Source organism: Perca flavescens, chromosome 17, assembly GCF_004354835.1.
Source record: "Perca flavescens isolate YP-PL-M2 chromosome 17, PFLA_1.0, whole genome shotgun sequence".
Classification (NCBI taxonomy): Eukaryota; Metazoa; Chordata; class Actinopteri; order Perciformes; family Percidae; genus Perca; species Perca flavescens.
Genome location: NC_041347.1, coordinates 27,760,931 through 27,782,372, shown reverse-complemented (window position 1 = coordinate 27,782,372; position 21,442 = coordinate 27,760,931). Strand labels below are relative to the sequence as shown.

Here is a 21,442-nt window from a genome sequence, read left to right as displayed (position 1 = left end):
GACTTTACACTGCTTTGAATTTTTGTATGCAGCGGAATACTGATGATTTTGCCCTCTACTTTGTGTGTGTGCGTGTGCGTGTGTGTGTGTGTGTGTGTGTGTGTAGGAGGCCACCACCAAGACACCAAAGTGCGTGTTAACATTAAAGTGAAAGATGTAAATGACAACTCCCCAGAGTTCGCCACCAACAACGAAGTCCTCATGTGTGAAAATGTGTCGCCAGGGAAGGTACGTGTGTCCGCGTGAGAGCGTGTGTGTCCGTGCATACATGTTTAGGCGTAGAACGGCATGTGTATGCACACGGATTGAGGGATTACCGTAAACAAACATAAAATACCCACATAACCGTGTTTTTCTTTCTGATTTGTGTTTCTGTTTGTGTCTAAGGTTATTGAAACAGTAAGTGCAGTGGACAAAGATGAGATGGCTCACAGACAACACTTCACATTCAGCCTCGCTCCAGAAGTCACCCACAACCACAACTTCTCCCTCAAAGACAACAGAGGTAGATGACCATTACAATATTATTTTCTTTTATTCTTTTCACTTCTTTCTTTCAGTTTCTTGCCCTTTGTAGTCGCCAATCTTACAGTTTCTTTATCTGCAGTCTATTCCCCCCCTCCCCACCTTCACTCAGATTAGATCAAAGCCTTACCAGATGGAGGCTTACACTACCTTGTTGAAAGCAGCAGGTGCTCTGAATCTCTCTCGCACACACGCAAATGCACACATGTTGTGCGGGTTGTATTAATTGCAGTGGGGTCTCTGTCCGTCTGTACATATATCTTAGGGGGCCAACTGATTGAATTAAGTTTTGGGGTTGCTGGGAGAGAGACTACAAGAAAGTAAATGGCAGAGAGACAGAGAGAGGCAAGAAAAGAAGTATATAGATAGAGAAAAAGAGTCTGTATGAGACAGAAGAAGAGAAGAACAAAAGCGGAAATGTGAATGATGCTTGAGTTGAGTTTCATATGATCAACAGGGGAGAAAGTATAAGATCTGTGGGAGCTAGTGAGCATACAAAACCAAATAAAATCAGTCGACAGACTGTGCCTTGGAACAGAGCCCTTCTCAACAGTATGTTCCAGGTGTGTGTGTGTGTGTGTGTGTGTGTGTGTGTGTGTGTGTGTGTGTGTGTGTGTGTGTGTGTGTTGCATCCTGCACTCACAGAAAAAAATAATTGGGGGAAATGAAAAGAGACAAAAAGGGAGAAATTCAGTAATCAAGAAATCCCAAACAGAAAACAAGAGAGATGTGTGTCACTATGCTGCCGCTGTTGAATGTGCTAAAATACAGATCTAAAAGTGCTATTAGCTTTAAGGTTAAAATTAAGGATTTAGCTTGATTTAAGGATTTAAGGTTGGAGCAAAAAGTTAAGGAATAAATGCAGCAACTGGGGGCTCTCTCAAGTAAAGTAAGACCAGTGTGTAATGCTGCAAAGTTGTCCATGAGTAACTCTGTGTACAATGAATAGGATTGCTGTTCATCCAGCAATTTTGGGCTACTTTCCTTACTTTGCTCCAAGTACCCTGTTCAGTGCGGTAGCTTTTATACGTTTCACTTACATTGCTCGGTAATGTATTTTAAATGTAAAATGTAAAATTTTAGAGACCGTTTGCTTGGTGATGAAGGCTGTAAAGAACCTCATCTCTTCCATTGTTAGAGGGGGGGAAAGATGATGTGATGAAGTCCAAGCTATAATAAAAGTCTGAACGCAGAATTTGGTATTCAAACTCAGCAATGTGTACTTATTGTCTTTTATACTTAGCCTTACTCTTCTATCGATCTACTTACCAACATATTTGTCTCTTTTGACAGACAGCACAGCCAGTATCTATGTGCTCCGTAAAGGATTCAGCCGTCTGACCCAGGATGTTTACTATCTTCCCGTTGAGATAAACGACAACGGTTTCCCCGCTATGAGCAGCACCAACACCCTGACCATCAGAGTCTGTTCCTGTGACAGCAGAGGCACCATCCTCTCCTGCAACGTGGAGCCCTACGTCCTACCTGCTGGTCTCAGCACAGGGGCGCTAATAGCTATCCTGGCTTGTATTGTCATTCTGCTGGGTAAGGAGCTATAACTTAAAAATGGAGCTATGTTACGTGGGGAATGTCAAAGAAATACCCCCATCCTTGCATAATCCTTTAGTCTGGGCACATTTGAGCGACAATCTGTTAAATTTTTTATTTTGTGCACAACAGGCTTTCAAAAACAGCAAAAGTTTTAAAAGTCTTCAATCTCCAGCCTTAGTTTTCTTCCTCTACCCACACTGCAGCTGTTATTCATCTTCTTTTTTTTCACTGTAATGTACTAGCACATTGTATCTTCACAGCTGGAGTTTACACTGCATTCTACCCAATAGTAGTACACAACTGAGAACCTTTTAGAAGGCGGACATGTTGCTAACCACCAGCAATTAAAATGGCAAGTGTGTGTATAGCACAATACAGTAATGATATTAATTAAACTGTCCGAGGTCTAATTACACATCTCCCACAGTGCATACTAATTATTTAATGGCAGCTTTTCCCCTTTATTACAGAGATTGTGTGAGGACTGTTGTGTAATCCCTACATCCAGAGCAATGTTTGATTTGTGCGTTTCTTTTTGGCAGCAATAGTGGTGTTGTTTGTTGCACTGAGGCGTCAGAAGAAGGAGCCATTGATAGTTTTTGAGGAAGAGGACATCAGGGAGAATATAATCACGTATGATGATGAGGGAGGTGGTGAGGAGGACACGGAGGCTTTCGACATCGCTACGCTGCAGGTATGAAGAAGGGCATGGTGGCATCCTAGTATTCTTTAAGTTTCTCTGTTTTTGTTAAAAAAAAAAAGTCAATGAAGAATAAAAATGTGAAATAGGGCTGCACGATATGAGGAAAATATCTAATTGTGATTATTTTGACTGATATTGCGACTGCAATATGATTCACGATATTGGAGGGAATAATCGTTTTTGTATCATTATTCTCATTGACAATTATTAACATTGAAAAAAATAAAAATTATTATAGTGTGAGGATCTGTACCAGACAAAGATTTTTTCTTTAGTCCGTAGGATAGGATTTGTAGGGCGGGACATCTCTGCAGCACCACAATACTTCATTCAGAATGGTTTTGCAAACATTTTGCCATTAACAAATATTGCACCCCCCTGCACTTTGGATATTGCACTAGTTCATATTGCGATTTTGATACAATTGCGATTAATTGTGCCGCCCTAATTTAAATTTTTTTCATATTCTCTTATGTTATTTGCTGATATTAGATCATGATGTACCTCATTCGCCAACAAGCAATTTTTCGTCAGCTCTTTCTCATGCTCTACAACTTGAAAGTCTCTTTAGAGCCTTATCTGACTGGTGGTCTTTCTAATTGTCCAGAACCCAGATGGTGCCAACGGTTTCCTGCCAAGAAAGGACATCAAACCAGAGCTTCAATATCCCATGAGGCCTGGCGCTGGCCGTCCTGCAACCAACAGTGTCGATGTTGATGACTTCATCAAGACTCGAATTGCAGAGGCCGACAGCGACCCGACTGCACCTCCTTACGACTCCATTCAGATCTACGGATACGAAGGCAGAGGATCATTGGCCGGGTCATTGAGTTCCCTCGAGTCGGTCACAACAGAGTCTGACTTGGATTATGACTATCTGCAGAGTTGGGGGCCAAGGTTTAAGAAGCTGGCAGATCTGTACGGAACCAAAGACTGCTTCATTAACGATGGTGATGATGGGGAAGACTCTTAACAGTGGTCACACTGATTGGACGCCCCCCGATTTATGGATTCCATGAGGATTTGTTAACTGAGGCTAACACTCCCCAGTGTCAATTGTTATCAACTACAACCTGATCAGTTTATGCCAATGTGCAACGGACGTTAACAGCTCTCCCTTTCACAGCGCCTCCCTGGTCCTCCAAGACGATTTGTTAATGAACACATAATGAACGCCCAGTATTTCCAAAATCTCTCTCTTTTCCCGCCTACAGTACGTCTCCTTCCCTTTCTTTTTCTACAGACTTGAGCATTTCAGGGCTAGGAGATTTGTTATGCCACAAGTTTGTCAGTTTGAAAGTAAATTGTTGGGAAAAAATGTCGCTGTGTGATCAAAATAAACTTGCTTATAGCGAACTGTTTAGTTTCTTAGAGGTTCTATATACTTTTGTGGACCAGATTCACGTACTTCCTCAACGGTTCCTGAGTGGGGTATATTCCCTTAGTTGCTCTCTTTGCGGTGTATGTAAAAGACACACCGCAAGACCGGAAGAGAAAGATACAAGCTAATTAAAAGAAAAAGTTAGTCTGGGATCCAGCAACAGTCTGATGTTACAGAAGGGAAATAAAAGGGGTCAAACAGTTGAAACAAAACTTTTTTTTTTCCTCCATTGTTGTGTGTTCAAAATTCAGCAGTTACTGTGGTATCGATAGCGTGACAGACTCTGGGTTGTTGATACTTTGAAGACGCTCACAGCATCTTCACAGTATGGTGGCCTTATAATAAATATACAACAACTCCAGGGGTGAACACAACAGGAGTAACGATAAAGACTGCTAGCTTCAGTAGCTACACACAGACAAATGATCCCACAAGGACTGGTTATCTGTGAAACTGCTACACCAATACCTTTTTTCTAGTCCCAAAACAACATGGATTCAGTTCAAAAACTGTGGACGATTCTTTGTTTTCATTCTTCACTGCAGAGAAGACGCAAAAAGAAAAGCTGCCCCTCGCCACGCCCCTGTGTCCCAATTCTTCCTATCAACAATCACTTCCCGTACCGAGTCCACCGACGAATGATCACTTTCCTCATTCAGAGTCCACCAATGATGATCAATCACAATGAGTAAAAACCTGTGAGCTCTAAAAATCGCCTTAAACTTAAATGGACACTCTTGCAACGCAGTGCATTCTCTTTTTTTCTCCTTTTGTTTCTTTTTGTAACTTGAAAAGTATATTCAGAAAGCAAACTATTCTCCATGATAGGTATGTACAGAGCAATGTGCAGACATGTGATATATCACTTTGAGGATCCAACTTGCACCTGGTGCACTCTTTAAAATGGGATGTGCAGTTTCTGCCAGCACGGAAAATGTAGACCGTGAAAATGTGCATTGTGTTTTTTTTCCCCCAACACCAGCTATGTTGGCAGCAACACGTGTTGTATCAACACGTGTTGCTATTCAAACATAAAATGTGCACACTGGAAAATAACACAAGGTGTCTTTTCGGAGCAACATATACAGAGAAGCTGAAAGCAGAACATCCTTTTTAAGTGTGTAGGTTCTTGTTCAATCTCTTTTTAATGTTATATTATTATTATTGTTTTTTATTATTATTATCATCATTATTATGACAATAATTGTCTTTCTTTGGCTGCAGCTACACAGGAACACATTCATGTTTAACTCTTTGCAGCTCAGATTATGGTTGTCTAAACATGCAGAACTACATAGTATTTCATTTTCATTTTTGGACAGCTATAAGAAATCTACTGCCAAAAGTTAAATATCCGCTTTGGTTTATTGCCTGTGTGAATACAACCTCTTTTTTTTTTTCATTATTTGGCGTTTCTTCGTTCCTTCTCCCTGTTTAAGAGGAAAACTAGCAATCTGTTGCAGTGAGAGAACGCCTCGTTTTTATTCTGTCAAGTTTTATGGTACCAATTTGTACAATTTTAAAAGTTCTTATTTTAGTATACATGCAGAATATTCCAGTATTACAACAAAAAACATGTTAAGAAGATAAGATTTAAAAAAAAAAAAATGTTACAGCATCACACTTATATTTTCTGAACATTGTAATGTTGCTTTACTATGTGCTTCAATCTCCGAAGCGAAAAAAAACTTTGAAATAAATGCTCTTTTTATAAAATGATATTGAACAGTGTGTGGAAGTTAACTTTGTGTTAGCTTAGGTACTTAATGACTTACATTTAAACTGACAGGATACCCATTACTTGATGCAGTGGCAGCCAGGTGGTCTTTCTGGGATCCATGCACGGAATATATAGTACAAAGTCAAACTACAGCAAACTACATCAGCTCTGCAGTTTTGTTGAAGTCACAGCGAGTCACGGCGATGCCGATAAAGTGGTTTCAAGTGTGGTTACAGTTTTTCAAAACTTCGCGCAGACACCATTCACTGTGATAGGATATGAATGGTGAGCCGTAAGCGGTCGCGGTGCTGTTGCCTAGACAAGCAGGCACAACAGTGGTTTCTATGCCCCGGGGACTGACTGACAGGCTGAGGTTTTAATGCAAGGCAACTTTATTTCTACAGCACCTTTCAGCGAAAAGGCACAACGTTTAGCTCCGCCCACACATTTAGCCCAACCCCAATCTGCGTACTGCAGTCAGGGGCACTTGGAAACAAAAAAAAGGACCGTTGGGTACCAGGAACCGAATGTCAGGTACCAGTATCGGTACGGATATTGGTTCAGATGTGAAAGGTACCCAACCCTATTGACCGGGGTTCAATCAAATATATGATATTCAAAAGAAGAAAAAAAAACTGGGTTTGCTTTCTTTTTATGAAATCTTTTAAATCTGCCTTTGTTTTAGTTATCTTACACATTTGACAGTTTGTTTGGTAATGAAAGCAATTCATAGAAAAAAAAAATGAACAAAACTTATTCATATCATGCTATTCAAAAATACCGGTTTTATCAAGAACGATATGATAGGGCACACCCCTACCGGCAAGTCAAATACAGGCAAGGGCAAATTCCCTAGATTACTTTGCAACACTACTAAAGATAAAATAATTGCCATTGTGATAACTTTCCAGAAGTGTAAAATCTCGTCTCATAATAATATGAACTGCAGTGTGCTACTTTGGCGTCTAAAAAGCATTTGAACTGGACTTCCTGGATGGTATTTCATGTCTCACTGGTACCTGATAAAACAAACTCCCATCAACGCAGTAGGGCTGCCACCTCTTAGTCGATTAGTCGACTAATCGGTCGTTTTGGTCTTATAGACTAAGATTTCTTTAGTCGATTAGTCATTTTTTATGCTTATTGATGCTTAATTACTTATTTCCAAGAAACTTCTGAGCACATTTATGGTAAACACAAAATTTAAAGTGGTGCTTTTGCAGGATTAATTGTGGAGAAACTTAGTTTTACAGATGGTTAATTAACTACATTTATATTGTGCTTTTCTAGTCTTAACCACGTCTCAAAGCGCACAGCTCTGTCAATTAAATCAACTAATCAATTAGTCGACAAAATCGTATAAGTGTTAGTCGACTAAGAATTTCTTTAGTCGAGGACAGCCCTACAACGCAACCCTTTGCGTTGTTTTAACACAGGGCTGACTAAGAGTCTACAGCCAAGATAATAACTCTGTGAAACTTTACTGAAATGCTAACATGCCAATGTTTAGCAGGTATAATATTTACCGTGTTTAATATCTGAGCTTATTATGTTTTGGATGCTAACATTTGCCAGTTTGCACTAAATACAATGCAAGGCTGATGGGATTACATCCTACATTTTGTAGGTATTTGGTCATAAACCAAAGCCTTGGACAACTTAAAATGTTGACATAAAGACCTGATGATATCCCCATTATGGAGCCACGTCACTAGGGTGGCTAGAAATAAAAACCCTTTTAGAAATCTGGTCTGGTTGGTTTTTTCAACTACTTGTTTTTGAAATTAGGTTACAGACGCACACTATGTTTTGCAGTGAGAACCTTTTGTTTCCCCTATGTGGGTGCAACAGTTACCAGAACCAATTATTCAGGAATTCTTTAATCACTTCAATATTGCTTATTAAGCCACTGGCTCCACAAACTCTCCTTTGGGAAGATATTATCGTTTTCATCGCCTCTATCATAAAGAAAGAATTGTCATGCAAAAAAACTCTCTCTCTCTCACACACACACCCCCCTCGGGGAGCAACACCTGAAAGGTCAGGCTGCACTTTGGATGCACAACAAAGAGGGGACATAGAAAGAGAGAGACAGTGAGGAGACACAAAGGAAGAAGTGAAAGGAAAGAGGGGAAATGGATCCGAATGGGCAGGTGGAGAGAGAGAGAGAGAGAGAGAGAGAGAGAGAGAGAGAGAGAGAGAGAGAGAGAGAGAGAGAGAGACGACTCGTGCAGCAAAATGATACCATGTTGCAGTTATTTTACTGAGACTTTATTATTTTAATGTGGAGAGGACATGAGAATGAAACCTTTGTGATCTTTCTGACCTGGCTTGAATTACAGTATTGTGTGGAATTAAAAGCAGATCCTCTTAGAACACAGCATTCACAATGAATAATAATGGTTATTTTCATTAACCGCTTATTTGCTTACTATTTTCTCGATTAACAATGTAAAATGCATTAACGCAACTGTCCAAAGTCGAAGTTTACATGCACTGTATAGTTGCTTGTTTTGTCTCAACAGTGCCAAACCCAAATAGCTTTTCAGTTTACAATCATATTAGTCTAAAAAACAGCAAATGTATACCTAAATGAGGCTAGAACCAGAGAAAAAAATTTGTTTTTTTATTGATCGATTAAATGTTTCAGCTCTACAATGAGTACCGTATTTTCCGCAGTATAAAGGCGGACCGGATTATAAGGCGCACCTTCAATGAACGGCCTATTTTAGAACTTTTTTTATATATAGGGCGCACCGGATTATAAGGCGCATAGAATAGAAGATAGGCTACTGCAGTCAAACGTTTGACTGGGGTTGCGTTATACATCCACTAGATGGAGCTGTGCTAAAGGGAATGTCAACAAAACAGTCAGATAAAGTCAAACTTTATTAAGCGTTCTGACAACTCCGTTCACTCCCATGGTAACGTTGTTAATGTTAATGAATGTCATGCCCATATTGCATATCAATCGAATTGTCTGCTCATTGGATAAAAAGATAGACGGGTCTTATAGCATTTAAATCTAAGTGGTCCGAGAAAATGTCGATCGTCTCAACGTGGTCCCTGACATGTTGTCATTGGCTTGTCCGCTTCCATTGGCCATATCAGAGGCAAACCTGAACGATTGGCTAATATGAGCTACCAATCGAAAGCTTAGAAGCTATGGAATACGATGACGCCCACATCGATCATGTAGCAAGCTGGGCAGATAAGCTAGCGGCGATAACTAGTGCGGGAATGCAAAACTTTCGCGTTTTTACGTTGTGATTCGGCCAGAAACTTCAACATTGTGAGGCGAACAGATCGTTTTGGAATATAAAGCTTGGACATTACATTTCCTTGGACTCTTGTAGATTTATGAAAATCAAGTTTTGGGCAAAATACCACTTTGTTGCTGAAAGGACAACGAAAACAGGTATGGATGCACTCTCGACACCTGCGCAGATTACGGCTGAAACTTTCAATTGGTGTGTCGCATGGCTGTAAATTTTGAAGATTTAATGCTTTAAAGTTATAAAAACGCGAATGAGTGGAAGTTTAATCGAGGTTACAGCGACGCAGTGTCCCGTCAACGTGACAGTGATCATTGAGAGGTTGATCCATATATAAGGCGCTCCGGATTATAAGGCGCACTGTTGTTTTTTGAGAAAATTAAAGCCTTTTAAGTGCGCCTTATAGTGCGGGAAATACGGTACTGTGTATTGTAAAAATGTAATAGGAATATTGCTTTCTTTGGCCTACAGTGGGAATATTTGAATAATCTTCTGTGCAAGTAAACATTCAAAATTCAAGATCTAAAATCAAATGATCCTTAAATGACTAAGGCCAGATAGCAAGATGAATAACAGAGGTAGGAGGAAGGAGAATTTGAAGCTACACTAAGATTGTGATGTTAAAGGAATTCCCACCCAAAAGAGGAGTGTGATGTATGAGACTAATTTGTATCTGTAGTGACTCTGCTGCAGTCCAAGTTCCATTAAATCTAAGATGGGTGTGTTTATACATAAATTGCAGCATAGCATAATGCATTGTTCAAAAGAAACAAAGACAAAAGTAGTATAAGTAAAAGAATCTAGTAGAGTGAGAGAAAATAAAAGACAAGGATCTGAACGTTCCTACTGCTAACCATAGTTCAACATGGAATAAACAAAGAAGAAGAAAGGGAAGAGGACCAATAAATATTACTGCACATGAATTAGCAAAGAAGTGGAAGAAAGGAGAGTGTGAATAAAAGAGGAAGAAAGATCAAGAGGAAAGGTTGAAAAAGCAGTAAACATGCGCGCCTCCTGCTAACCGTGGTCCCACTGGGGAAGAGGGGTGTGGAGGGAGGAGAGGTGAACTTCTGCACCTGACTGGACCTCTCCGTCTGTGTCCCACTGGGAGAAAGAGAGAAGAGACAGAAGAAAATTAAAGGAGAATCAATCAGAACAAGGAGGACAAGTGAACTGTTGTGTGTACCAGCTAGAGGTGACAGAGGGGAAGGAAGGAGGACGTGTAAAGGAATGAGCTTGTGAAGGGGTGAGGATTAAAAAGCAGAGGATGCAGCCGGGAGGAAGAGTGGGGAAGTGAACTTTTGCACCCGTTTATGCAAACTTAGCATTCCCAGCTGGGAGAAAGACAGATGCAACGACAAGGGCAATCAAGTTTTGCTGGTAAAAAACAAAAAAACAGGAAACATTTGAATAGCTAACGGGCCAGAGGGTGTAACTTGATATATTTGCAGTTTGAAACAGCCAGCAGAAGATCAGCGGGCTGTTGCACCAACTACTGTCATTCCAAGCGTATTTTGATTGGCCAAGATGAAAGCTTAGGGTGTCTTAGTGTTGATGTTTTCAGTTATGACCATCAATACCTTACGCGAAAATACAGCAAATACAAAATAATAGGGGTCAATCAATACAGCATAGTATCGCGATATTTTCCGCGGCAATATTGTATTGATACACAGACGCAAAGTATCGATCTGTTATTATATCTAGGTTGGTCAGCTTGTCTGCTCGACAATCCCCATTTTGCAGCAACAAAATTGAAGTGAGATGAACAAACAGAGAAATGTATCTTTTAAGATAAAACAGATGTTGACAAAATCTCCTTTTGGGGACATTTGAAAATGGGAAAAATTTTAAGTTGGAAAAAAGGTAATGAATTGCGATAAATTGCAGAATATTGCAATATGTTTAAAATCGCAATAATATCGTATTGTGACATAAGTATCGTGATGATATCGTATCGCGAGGCCTCTGGTGATTCCCACCCCTAATAAATAATCCTTATATTACTACAAAATAGTGTGCTATTAAACAATGAACAAAATGTATTTATTTATTTATTTGACAGGGACATTGCACAACAAATGTGTTGCACAGACCAGAGATAGCTACAAGCTAAGTTTCATCTGTAGTCCCTGGGCAGAGGCAAAGTGACAGCAGGTATATACAGTAGATGATGAGAATTCCTACTAATAAATTCATTCACAATATAAAATACAGATAAAATACAAATACAGCACCTACACAAGGATCACCTCAACAGACATGCAATTTCAATATTTATTTAATATAATTAGGTAGTTGATTTTTTTAGTTAGGTTTCATATCATCTTTTATATCTTAAAACATGCAGGGGGCTCTTTGTATTTAGCATAAATAGTAACTAGTGGCAATACAACCAAATGAGGTTAATGTGAAACTTCCATTTTAGCTGCTGAAACAGACTATAGAGTTATAACTATATATTCTTTGTACCTGTTCCTTTCTCTCTCCTTCTGTGTAGTGCACTTTATGTATTAGAGTGAGTGTGTTCTATCCTCCTCATTTAAATCCTTAAATACCTAAACTCCATGGGTCCCGAGGAGCCAGACTCCATTCTGCGCCGCAAAATCATCAATGGACACCGAGAGAGTTCCTCTGTGTGTGTGTGTGTGTGAGAATCTTTTTGCACTCAGGTCTGCATCCAAAACCAAATAAAATCGACAGACTATGCCTTGGAACAGAGACCTTCTCAACAGTATGTCGCGGGGCTCTCTTCGCATGTCCAGATAAGGGCGGTAGTTTTTGAGAAACAATCTAATATTGTCATAAATAAAGATAATTATTGTTGCTATTTTACGTTAAACGTTAAAGAGAGTCTTACTAAGAGTATGTATTGGAGTTGGGTCATTTGAAGGAGGTACAGTCCAATCAATATAGCCTCAATAGCGTGTTTGTGTCCTCTTATGTTTCCATTTTAGTAACAACCAGTTTTGGACTGTAAAGGCGTTGACACACCAACCCGATTATCGGCCGTCGGACAGTCTGGCGACGTCGGGGACTCAAGTCTGTTCAGTGTGTTCCGTGCCGTCGGCGTTCATTTTGGCCGATTTGACTTGTTGAACTGGCCAGTGGCCAGTCGGACTCAATAACCAATCTGATTGGTGGAGTGCCCTGAGCGAAGAAACGAGAAAACCGGAGCTGACAACTCAAGTATCTTCTTAGTACTAGCCATCGTATTTTCTTCCATTCAGCGGGTAATGACAACAATGATCCTTCTTGACTATCAACACTCTGATGAAAACAATGACTGACGACAGCATGCTCTTTGTTTACTAGGTCTATTGATGTTCTTTCATTTCCAGTTTTAATTTTTTGGGCGACAATACAGATTAGCGCCGCCTGCTGTTATGGAGACGTATTACGTCTTGCGCACGCGCAGAACGTACGCTCAAGTCGGCGTCGCTTCGGTGTGTTCCGAGGCACTTTTTTTACATCCGATTCTCCCGATGGTCGGCCGTCGGGTTGGTGTGGCAGAGCCTTAAGAATGAGGACATTTTTGGAGTTTTAAAGATTTGGTGTGGTCCTGACTTCTTTAAAGGCGTATTAAAAGACTTGGTTTTCGGGTTAGAATTATGTGTAGGGAGGTGCCCCAGTAGCTAAAGATGCCGACCATAAACCACAAGGTTTGGTTAGTCTGTCCGGGGACCTTTGTTGCTTCTCTGTTGCCTTTATGTCCGGTCAGCTATCCACTGTAAATAATAAAGGCCTAAAATGTCCAAACTACTTTAAAAAAGAATAAGGTGTTGTTATAGTTAGTGAGTTTGATCAAATGTGGACATCAGTCTTTCTGTGTGCGGAAATTTGTTTATGTAGCTGTGACGTGCGCTTGTTGCCCTGTGTGCGCTCATCTGTTGACATTTCCGAATGCCTTCCTACAATTGCTTAATAAAAGCGGGCTTTCCACACAAACAAACGTACCATTAGTCATTAGTATGAGAAGAAAAAAAAAAAAAAAAAAAAAAAAAAAAGATTTTAACTGTGTCGGGCTCGGACATAAATATCTTAATGCCTGTCGGGTTTGGTTACTGCTCTGTCGGGCTTGGACAGAAAAATGCGGACCTGACCGAGCACCATGCGGGGCACCAGAGGCGGTGTTGAGGAACTCTGTTGCGGCTCAACACATCTACTAAAAGCCGCTGATACGAACGAGCTGTGACGGAGGTCTGTGGCAGCTTAAATAACTAGCAATCGCCGCTCTGTAGCACATGAATCTTGGATTTTATTTTTAGGCCATATCACCCAGCCCTATATGATACTGTGACAACTTTAACACATTTGATTATTCTCACCTTTCACACAAACGTGTGAAAATCTATTTCTGATCCCGACTACTGAATTGCACAGGCTTAATTGTCAATTTTCCAAGTGTAATGAAAACGACAATATGACAAATCACATCCCCTGGGAGGAATAATTGCCATTATGAGTTGAAGCTTAACACCGACTGTGTTGTTCTTGGTTCCATGCAGCAGCCCTTGTGCACTTCAGCATTGCGCCAGAAAGAGAAAGAGCATGATTCAGCAGCTTGAGAGAAGGCAAAGTTAGAAAAAAGAAGTCATTTGAAGTGGTACTTTTCTTTCTTCTACTTTGTACATTTAAACTTTCTAGCTGAGCTTGAGGCCAAATATAGAATAAGATTTAGTTTCAGCGAGGGACCAATAAAGTACACAAATATCTGACGGAAACTTGTTTTATTCATGTTGAGTCACAATTTGTAGCTTAACCAAACAGAAGGCTGCCATCTCACCTGTGCTAATGTTATATTACAGTAATGCACACTCACCAAGGCCAACAGGCTTTTATAGCAGCTGCATGTCTCTTCCCTCTTTCTGTACCTCCCTTTCTCATTTTTTTATGATCCATCTGTATCTGACACCACTCCCTCCGTTTCTTTTCCGTTTTCCACCTGACTCCTCACCTTCCCCTCATGTCGTTTTACTTTCATCCTTCCTCTCTCCCCGTCCAGGTCTCTCTGCCTCTCGTGCCTCACTCCCATGTTAAGATAATTACAGTTCATTCTGTGTCAGTGTGTAGGGGGATCCCAGGCTGGCTGAAGCCTGATTAGTTTTTAATCATGAAGTGGCACTTGAGTAAACAGGGAAATATTCTCCCCGTCACTCCAGAGAGGAGAGATGTATGTGTGTGTGTGTGTGTGTGTGTGTGTGTGTGTGTGTGTGTGTGTGTGTGTGTGTGTGTGTGTGTGTGCGTGTGTGCGTGTGTGTGTGTAATAGTTTGTGTGAAATAGTTTGTGTACAAGCTGGATGGATGTCCTTGGGTGCGCTACAAACAGACAGTAAGTTAATTAACCAGTCAGTCAGTCAGCCAGCCAGTCAGTAATGTACTTATTCATCCATTTTGCCAGTGAGTCTGTAAGTTGGTTAGATGCAAGAGGAATGCGTTTTTGTATCAGCTGAATGTCCTCTAATGAACTGCAAACAGAAACACAGCAAGCAGCCGCTCACACAGTAAATTAAGCCATCAGTCAGTAAGTTGATTGGTAAAATGGAAAGTTACTTATTTAAGGAGTCCGCTATTCCCATATTTAGCGAGTCATCTTCTTCGTATGTCATTCAGTTTGGCAGACAGATGGATCTTTCAGCATGCACTCTAATCCAACAGGCATTTGACAGATGGTAAAATGAGGTTAGTGGTCAAAGACTGACACAATCCAAAAAACCACGAGCTCTTACAATATTATATTATACGTAAGGTTTAATGCCCAACAAGGTGTCCATTATCAGGAATTAATGGACGATGGGAAGGCCAGAACTGTTGGCCGGGCAGCATGGCACAGAATGGCACTGTCTCTCTCGATCCGCTTCTAAACTTGTGTAGTCCGTATGCAGAAGTACATTCTGTAGTTTAAGCAACAGCCCTACGGCCAGCAGAAAAAGTGGCGTGTTTTGCTTCAATGCTTAAATAGGCTGATGAAAATGTCTGGCCGATCTACATTTTCAGGGTTTTAAAATTGGTCCCAGCTGAATTTGTAATTGAACAGCCCTGCTCTATATGATCGCCACAGAAATATCACTACATTATCCACAGTTATTAGCTTCTTCTTCAAAGCCACACCCAGACAATTAACAGTATTTCAGTGAACAAGTAAGTGAATCAGATTCTTAATGATCAGCTGCTCTGCAGTGGAGAGAACAGATAGCTGGGGTAATGCTATTGCTAGGTGAGCATAGCCTCGTGAGACCGTCCTGATCTATCTCGCGAGCTCCAGTTTTCTACTCGCAGATCAGACTGGCATCTTGAGATAGAGAAAATTTGGAGCCGTTCGCCAAACGACCGACCAATCAGCGTTGGTTTTGAGACGGGTTTAGGTGTGACACAACGAGAAGTGACTGTTCAGTCTAAAAAAACTTGAGATGAGCGTAGCTATTGCACAAGTTTTATCTGAATTAGAAAGCATTCCTTCATTGAAAGAAGAGCAAAAAAACGGCACTGGAGGCTTTTCTCGGAGGAAAAGATGTTTTTGCTCTTCTCCCGACTGGTTTCGGCAAGAGTTTGATCTGATTGATAGTTGGCCTGTCTATCGCCAACATAGGTGGTAATAGACAGATGGTTTATCCAATCAGCTAACCAGGATTTTCGCCCCTTCCCAAAAGTTCTCCAACGGAAAGTTCCTAGATGGATATGCCGAGCAAATGCGAAGTGATCCATCTGGCGGAGTCAAGTTAAGGTGAGCAGGCACGGCAAAGAGAGGGCGGCTCTGTTAAAACAGCAGGAGTTTGTAACGACAACTGGATTCACGGAGGAGAGTCAGTCTTTAAACAAACACTTTAAAGCAGATTGATGTGGACACTGTGTGTGTGAACAAGTAAACCTGCTAACCTCATGATTTACAACACCGGTAACCATGGTAACTGTATACAACATAGATGGCACAAGCAGTGACCTCAAAATGTTTAGAAGACAAAACTAATCATGCATGACAGGGACGCCCTGGTAGCCTATGGTTAAGATGCAAACATCGATGTCTACAGTCTGATTCCCAGCCGGTGGACCTTTGTTGTATGTCATACTCCACTCTCTACTTGTTTCATGGCTGAGGAAAATGTGACCAGACATTCTTTAAAGTAATAATCCCAAAGGTTTTCATTTAAATAAAAGTCACTATCCATCTCCAAATGAGGTAACACAATGGTGGAGCCTACACAGTTACTCAGTATAACCCACTGATGAAAGCCCTTGCATGCACAGGAATATGAACTGGGGGGTCTGTGGCAACATTCCAGGGAAAATTACAAGCAGCGCAGTTAGTAAAAGCTAAGATCCAAAACTACACCTGCAAATTCCAGTTACAATTGCAAACCAAGAAAACTAAAATATTAAGTAACATTACTCCATCTTTAAAAGCAATTCTGGTTGTTTCATACATTTTTGTTGAAAGTTGAAACGCAAAACTGTTTGCTGACTGCTGACACTGTCAGGCTTGCCCTCAGGTGGGAAAACTTTTTCATCCACAAGGATCAACACAGCAGCTAACTGGCCCAGCTACTAGTGGCTGAGTGGCTAAATCTCAGCTGTGTGGTGCACCTGCTGCATGTCTTGGGGAAAGATGACAAAAAAGGGGAGGTTTCACACAATTTCAAAGAAATTGAAGGTTGTGTTGGCAATTAGTTGAGATAAAAGCTAAGCACTGTTTAAAGCCACCAGCTGGACTATTATGTGTCAAAATTTTGGTTGATGCTCAAAGCTGTGTCATGGGAAGATTAAATGGGTCCCCAAATGACTACGGAAAAATTGGCATCCGAGCCCATCGGCAGAATTATTTTTTAAAATGCCTCTCCAAATGGTGCAGTAAGGAGAGACATCAAAAATGTTGAATATTGAGCTAAAAATCTAAGAAAATGGCTATATTCTCTGTTCTCCATTCATTTATCCATCTCCTCCTCTTCTTTATGTCCATCCATAAAATAAATCATGTTGTGATTGCTTTATGTGAAAAAATGAAAACCGTGCTCGTTTCTGACTATAATCTTCTATATTGTCATTGTCTTCATAGATAAACAATACGGGGGTCAACACGTCGCACTGTCAACTTAACTTTCCACAGTCACACACAATCCCATGCATACATATACCAAAAATGATGAGCGACAACAGGCTCTCTGGTGGAGAGGTTTTGACTTCTGAGGTCTGATGAATCAAACTGCAGCTCTCTGGATTTGTGTGTATGGTGGCATTTTGCTGGTGTGTCGGAAGCTGAACATAAATGAGTGGTTAGAGAGGGTTTACTTTAATACAGAAGATACAACAGAAAAAGCAATGAGAAAAACCAACTACACGTCATGTATGTCTGTGTGTGTGTGTGAGAAAGTTAGGGAGAGAGGAAAAGAGCGAGCCTGCGTCTCAGTGAGTGAATGTTATGTAAAAGCAATCAGAGGCCTGTTTAATCTTTCAGAAAGAGAGCTTGCTCATTTCCATAATCATCATCTCCCTTTCCCTGATCCCCCACACTGCTTTGCAGCAGAGCCACCAGTCCAAGACAGTAAAACAAGTCTGTGTGGGATCCAGTGAGAGACTACCTCCCCTACTCCTCGTCTCCTCTGGTCCTCATAATCCTCCTCTGGTCTCAACGCCCGGCCAAACTTAAAGGTGGGTTGGAAAGCCGGCAGTCATGGAGAGGGCTTAGACACAATAATCTTAGACAGTCTCTCACGGAGGGCATTTATAGTGCTGCACTCAACTGTACACACAACAAGTGCCATAAATAGTTGTGTTAAGAATAAGAAACATAAGATGGTGAGACGTTTAGACACTGTTCAACCATCCAACAAGCACTTTGATTGGACTACGCTGACACCTTCAGCCAGGATGCATTTCAGTTATAAGCTTTCGTGATAAGGGAGTGTAAATCTTATTCTGCCTACATCAGCTTACATCATTTTTTTTATTTACAAGGCTTCGGTTTATGCCTCCTGGCCAATTTAGGTAAGAGTTAGCCCATCAAATGTATTTCTATGGAGAAAAGCCCGTGCATGATCCTGTTTAAGCATATTTACACTCATTACATCTAGTTCCACCCTTGGAGCAATCAAGACCACACAGCAGTGACACAATCTTAAATTCTAAATGTTGATTCTGTCAAAATTAGTTTCCTCTATCAAATTAAACAACAGCACACGAGAAAAAAGAAAAATGCACGGCTATGACAATGGTGACATTTCTATATTACATCATGCTTGTGTATATTTGTATGTTCCAAAATAAATTTTGATATGTGGACGATTGGACCAGTTTCTTGTGCCTGCATGTGTCAGATTATTGCTCAGCATGCAGGAGTTTACTTGGAACTTTGTGCACGGATATGACCTCATTGTCTCCCACTGGCGCCTGCACAAAGATAAGAATAGGTGTGCAAAGAACTTGTCTCATATTCCTCTCTTCTGTCTCACATAATCCAGCACACAAATTGCCTTCCTTTCTCCTCAGGAAACAACTGCCGGTTCTCTAGCCTGCAGTTACTCTTCTCCTTTCAGTGTGGCTTCTATCATCCCATCATACCAGCATGCATTAGGTGACAGGTCTGTGCCCACAAAAATTGTTTTTCGCTCATGTTATTGGATTTCCCAAAACCATAGATGGAAGAACTCTGGTTTGCATTGTGATAACAATGCCTTGGTACTGTAGTCTGGAAGCAAGGCTGCCATGATGGAAGGAAGCACAGACACAGACAAGAGCACATTCAGCCAAAATTTTGGCCAAGTGATGGCACACCGCAATGATCTCTGCAATTTAGAACAATACACTGAAAACTGTGTAAGTAGCCAGTGTCACCTGGTAAATCAGCATGTTAAAATGCAAAGGTGCAATACATGAGGCTGGAGCGAGACTCCTATCTCAGAAATATTAAACCAGACAAACAATCTGCATCTTTCATCTGTCTGGAACAATTGGACCTCCGATGTTTGATTTGCCCAATTCAAAACTCTTTGATTGGACCAACCAAAAATCTGTTATCTGATGTATCAGCTATGCAACTCTAGTGCATGACTGGTTTGCACCCAAACCGATTTGATCAACAACTGGGCCCAAATAATCGTCTCCAGTGGATGGACAGGCTGAAAGAGCTTTTCTGCACCATCATGGTTACATGCAACACTGATTCTGACACAAGAGAAGATATTACACCCATTTGAGATGCGACACTGCAGGCGCCAAAAAGGCAGAAAAGATGAGGAGGAAAGAGGATAAGAGAATATAAAAGAGGGGACAGAGAAAAGAGTCTAGATTAATCTCTTTCTCCCTTCTTCCATTTAGCATCAACTGAACCCGCTCATATTTAATGCATTTTTAATGAACTGATCTTTCATTGCAAATCTAAAGCTAATTTGGTGTGTTATGAATCCTCTTTGCTGGTTAGCCAACGCGCTAAAGCTGACGGTTGCTGTGAAGTGTGAGCGCGTGAGATTGCGGCAGTGATATGTGTACAAGTGCAGGGTCTCTCTTTGTTTCTGTGTGGCTGTTTCTTGGTATGACAGTTGTTTTGGTGTGTGTATTGGTAAGGACTCTGCTGTGGCTGTGTGTGGCTCACAGATGGGTTGGATATGCAGTGTGGGCACAGAGGGGCTGGCTGAGCTACAAGCCATATCAGCCAATAGCGCCATTACTCACAATTAGACCCTAAACAGATTAAAGAATAGGGTGACAACCAGCCAGCCGCGCAGAAAGAAAGAAATGGTATCATTATTGGCCCTTTTTTTCCCCCAACTTCAGATTATTTATTGTGCATTGCTCCTTCATTCTGTATCCAGCACCATGAAGTGTTTGTATGTTTTTCGTGATGCTTCAAAGTCTTTGGACCTGCCTTTATAACTTTGACTTCACCTCTAGACAATGGAGTTGCTTTACTTCTAATGGTTACACATAAATGCAGGATGAAGCCCTCCCTGGTTATTAGCATTACCAGGGGAAACTGGTAATTTGGTTTTGCCCATGCATCCTGGTAATTTCAATCAGTCATCCAGATGGTATAATAATTTACTGGGGGAGGTTTATGGCAAACCAGGGACACAGCACACCACAACACAAACAGTACAGCCAAACAGGCACAACTCTAACAACTGTTGCTGCTCTTTCCTGCCCCTGGTTTTACTGTATAGCCCTGTGATGAGATGACATCTGAAAAGGTCAATAAGAGAGAAACAACAAAACAGATTAAAATACCCTGGGGTGTCAGTGTTACCCCAAAATAGAGTTGTACTGTAAGTAGGAACCAGGTCTCACTTGGGTGGTCCGCCGGGGGCCTGTACTACGAATCAGGATCAACATGCCCTGGATTTATTTCACTTACCTGGCTTCACCTAACCCAACAACCGTGGTCCCGCATAAGCTGTGTCACGACGGTGGTTAACAACTAGTTCAATCAACCCAGGGTTTCCCAATCCAGCGACGTGCACGTTCACATAAAAGACGCGGCGTTTGCACAGCATGACCAATCGCAAACCTCTACCGGAGCCACATATTTTACATAAGAAGAGCAAACTATAATTCTACATAAATATGAAGAACGCAGACACGGTTTTACAAGCAAAACGCAGGAAGGAAAGCTGGCAAAAACGCCGACGCCGTTATGCGTAAATCACAACGCTTATCAATATCACTTCCCAATCAGTCAGGCACAAGATCTGACCAGAATTACACTTTTGCTTTCCATAAACTATCATCGCTTTAGTCTATTATATTATCAGTTGCAACCCTGGCAGTGGTAAGCGATCGTGAGAGAAAATCAAAACATATAAAAACATAATTCAAACCGATGTGCGCATTGGCAACACACTTCTCAAGAATTGCCTATAAGTAAATCCCTCCACTGAAAATCTATATCTTTCATAAAAATACCCATCAGGGAATGTTAACGGGGTTGTCGGCCTCTAAATGTTTTAACTTTTATGAGCGCATCTCTCTCTCTGATCTTCTAAGAATGGTAAAGCCGTTATCAGTCGAGTATTGATTGGTCAGTAGGCGGTGCTTTTACACCGGTTGATCTCTAATCTCTCTCTAATCTCAGCGATTGAACCCGGTAACAAGTGATCCACTGTCGTGATACACAAAACCCTGGGTTGAACTTAAAGTTACCTCGTTAACGCCAAATCTTGCTTCGTAGTACAGGCCTCAGGTGTATTAAAGTGATGGTTCGGAGTAATTTCACCCTAGGGTCCTTTGCACCATGACCTCGAGCCAAACACCCCCCCAGAAGCTTTTTTCACCTGGGTCTAACATTGGGAATGTTACCCAAA

General features: G+C 41.1%; 1 protein-coding gene across 1 annotated transcript in view; it reads left to right on the top strand.

The window, feature by feature from the left end:
* The window catches only part of cdh11 (cadherin 11, type 2, OB-cadherin (osteoblast)), an 85,687-nt gene extending 80,726 nt beyond the window's left edge, over positions 1 to 4,961 (top strand). The window contains exons 12-16 of the mRNA XM_028603685.1: positions 107 to 228; positions 388 to 505; positions 1,819 to 2,070; positions 2,619 to 2,770; positions 3,387 to 4,961. Of these exons, the coding sequence (XP_028459486.1) occupies positions 107 to 228; positions 388 to 505; positions 1,819 to 2,070; positions 2,619 to 2,770; positions 3,387 to 3,752 (1,010 nt within the window). The 3' untranslated portion in view covers positions 3,753 to 4,961. The remainder of the gene's footprint in view (positions 1 to 106; positions 229 to 387; positions 506 to 1,818; positions 2,071 to 2,618; positions 2,771 to 3,386) is intronic.
* Positions 4,962 to 21,442: the final 16,481 nt, after the last annotated feature.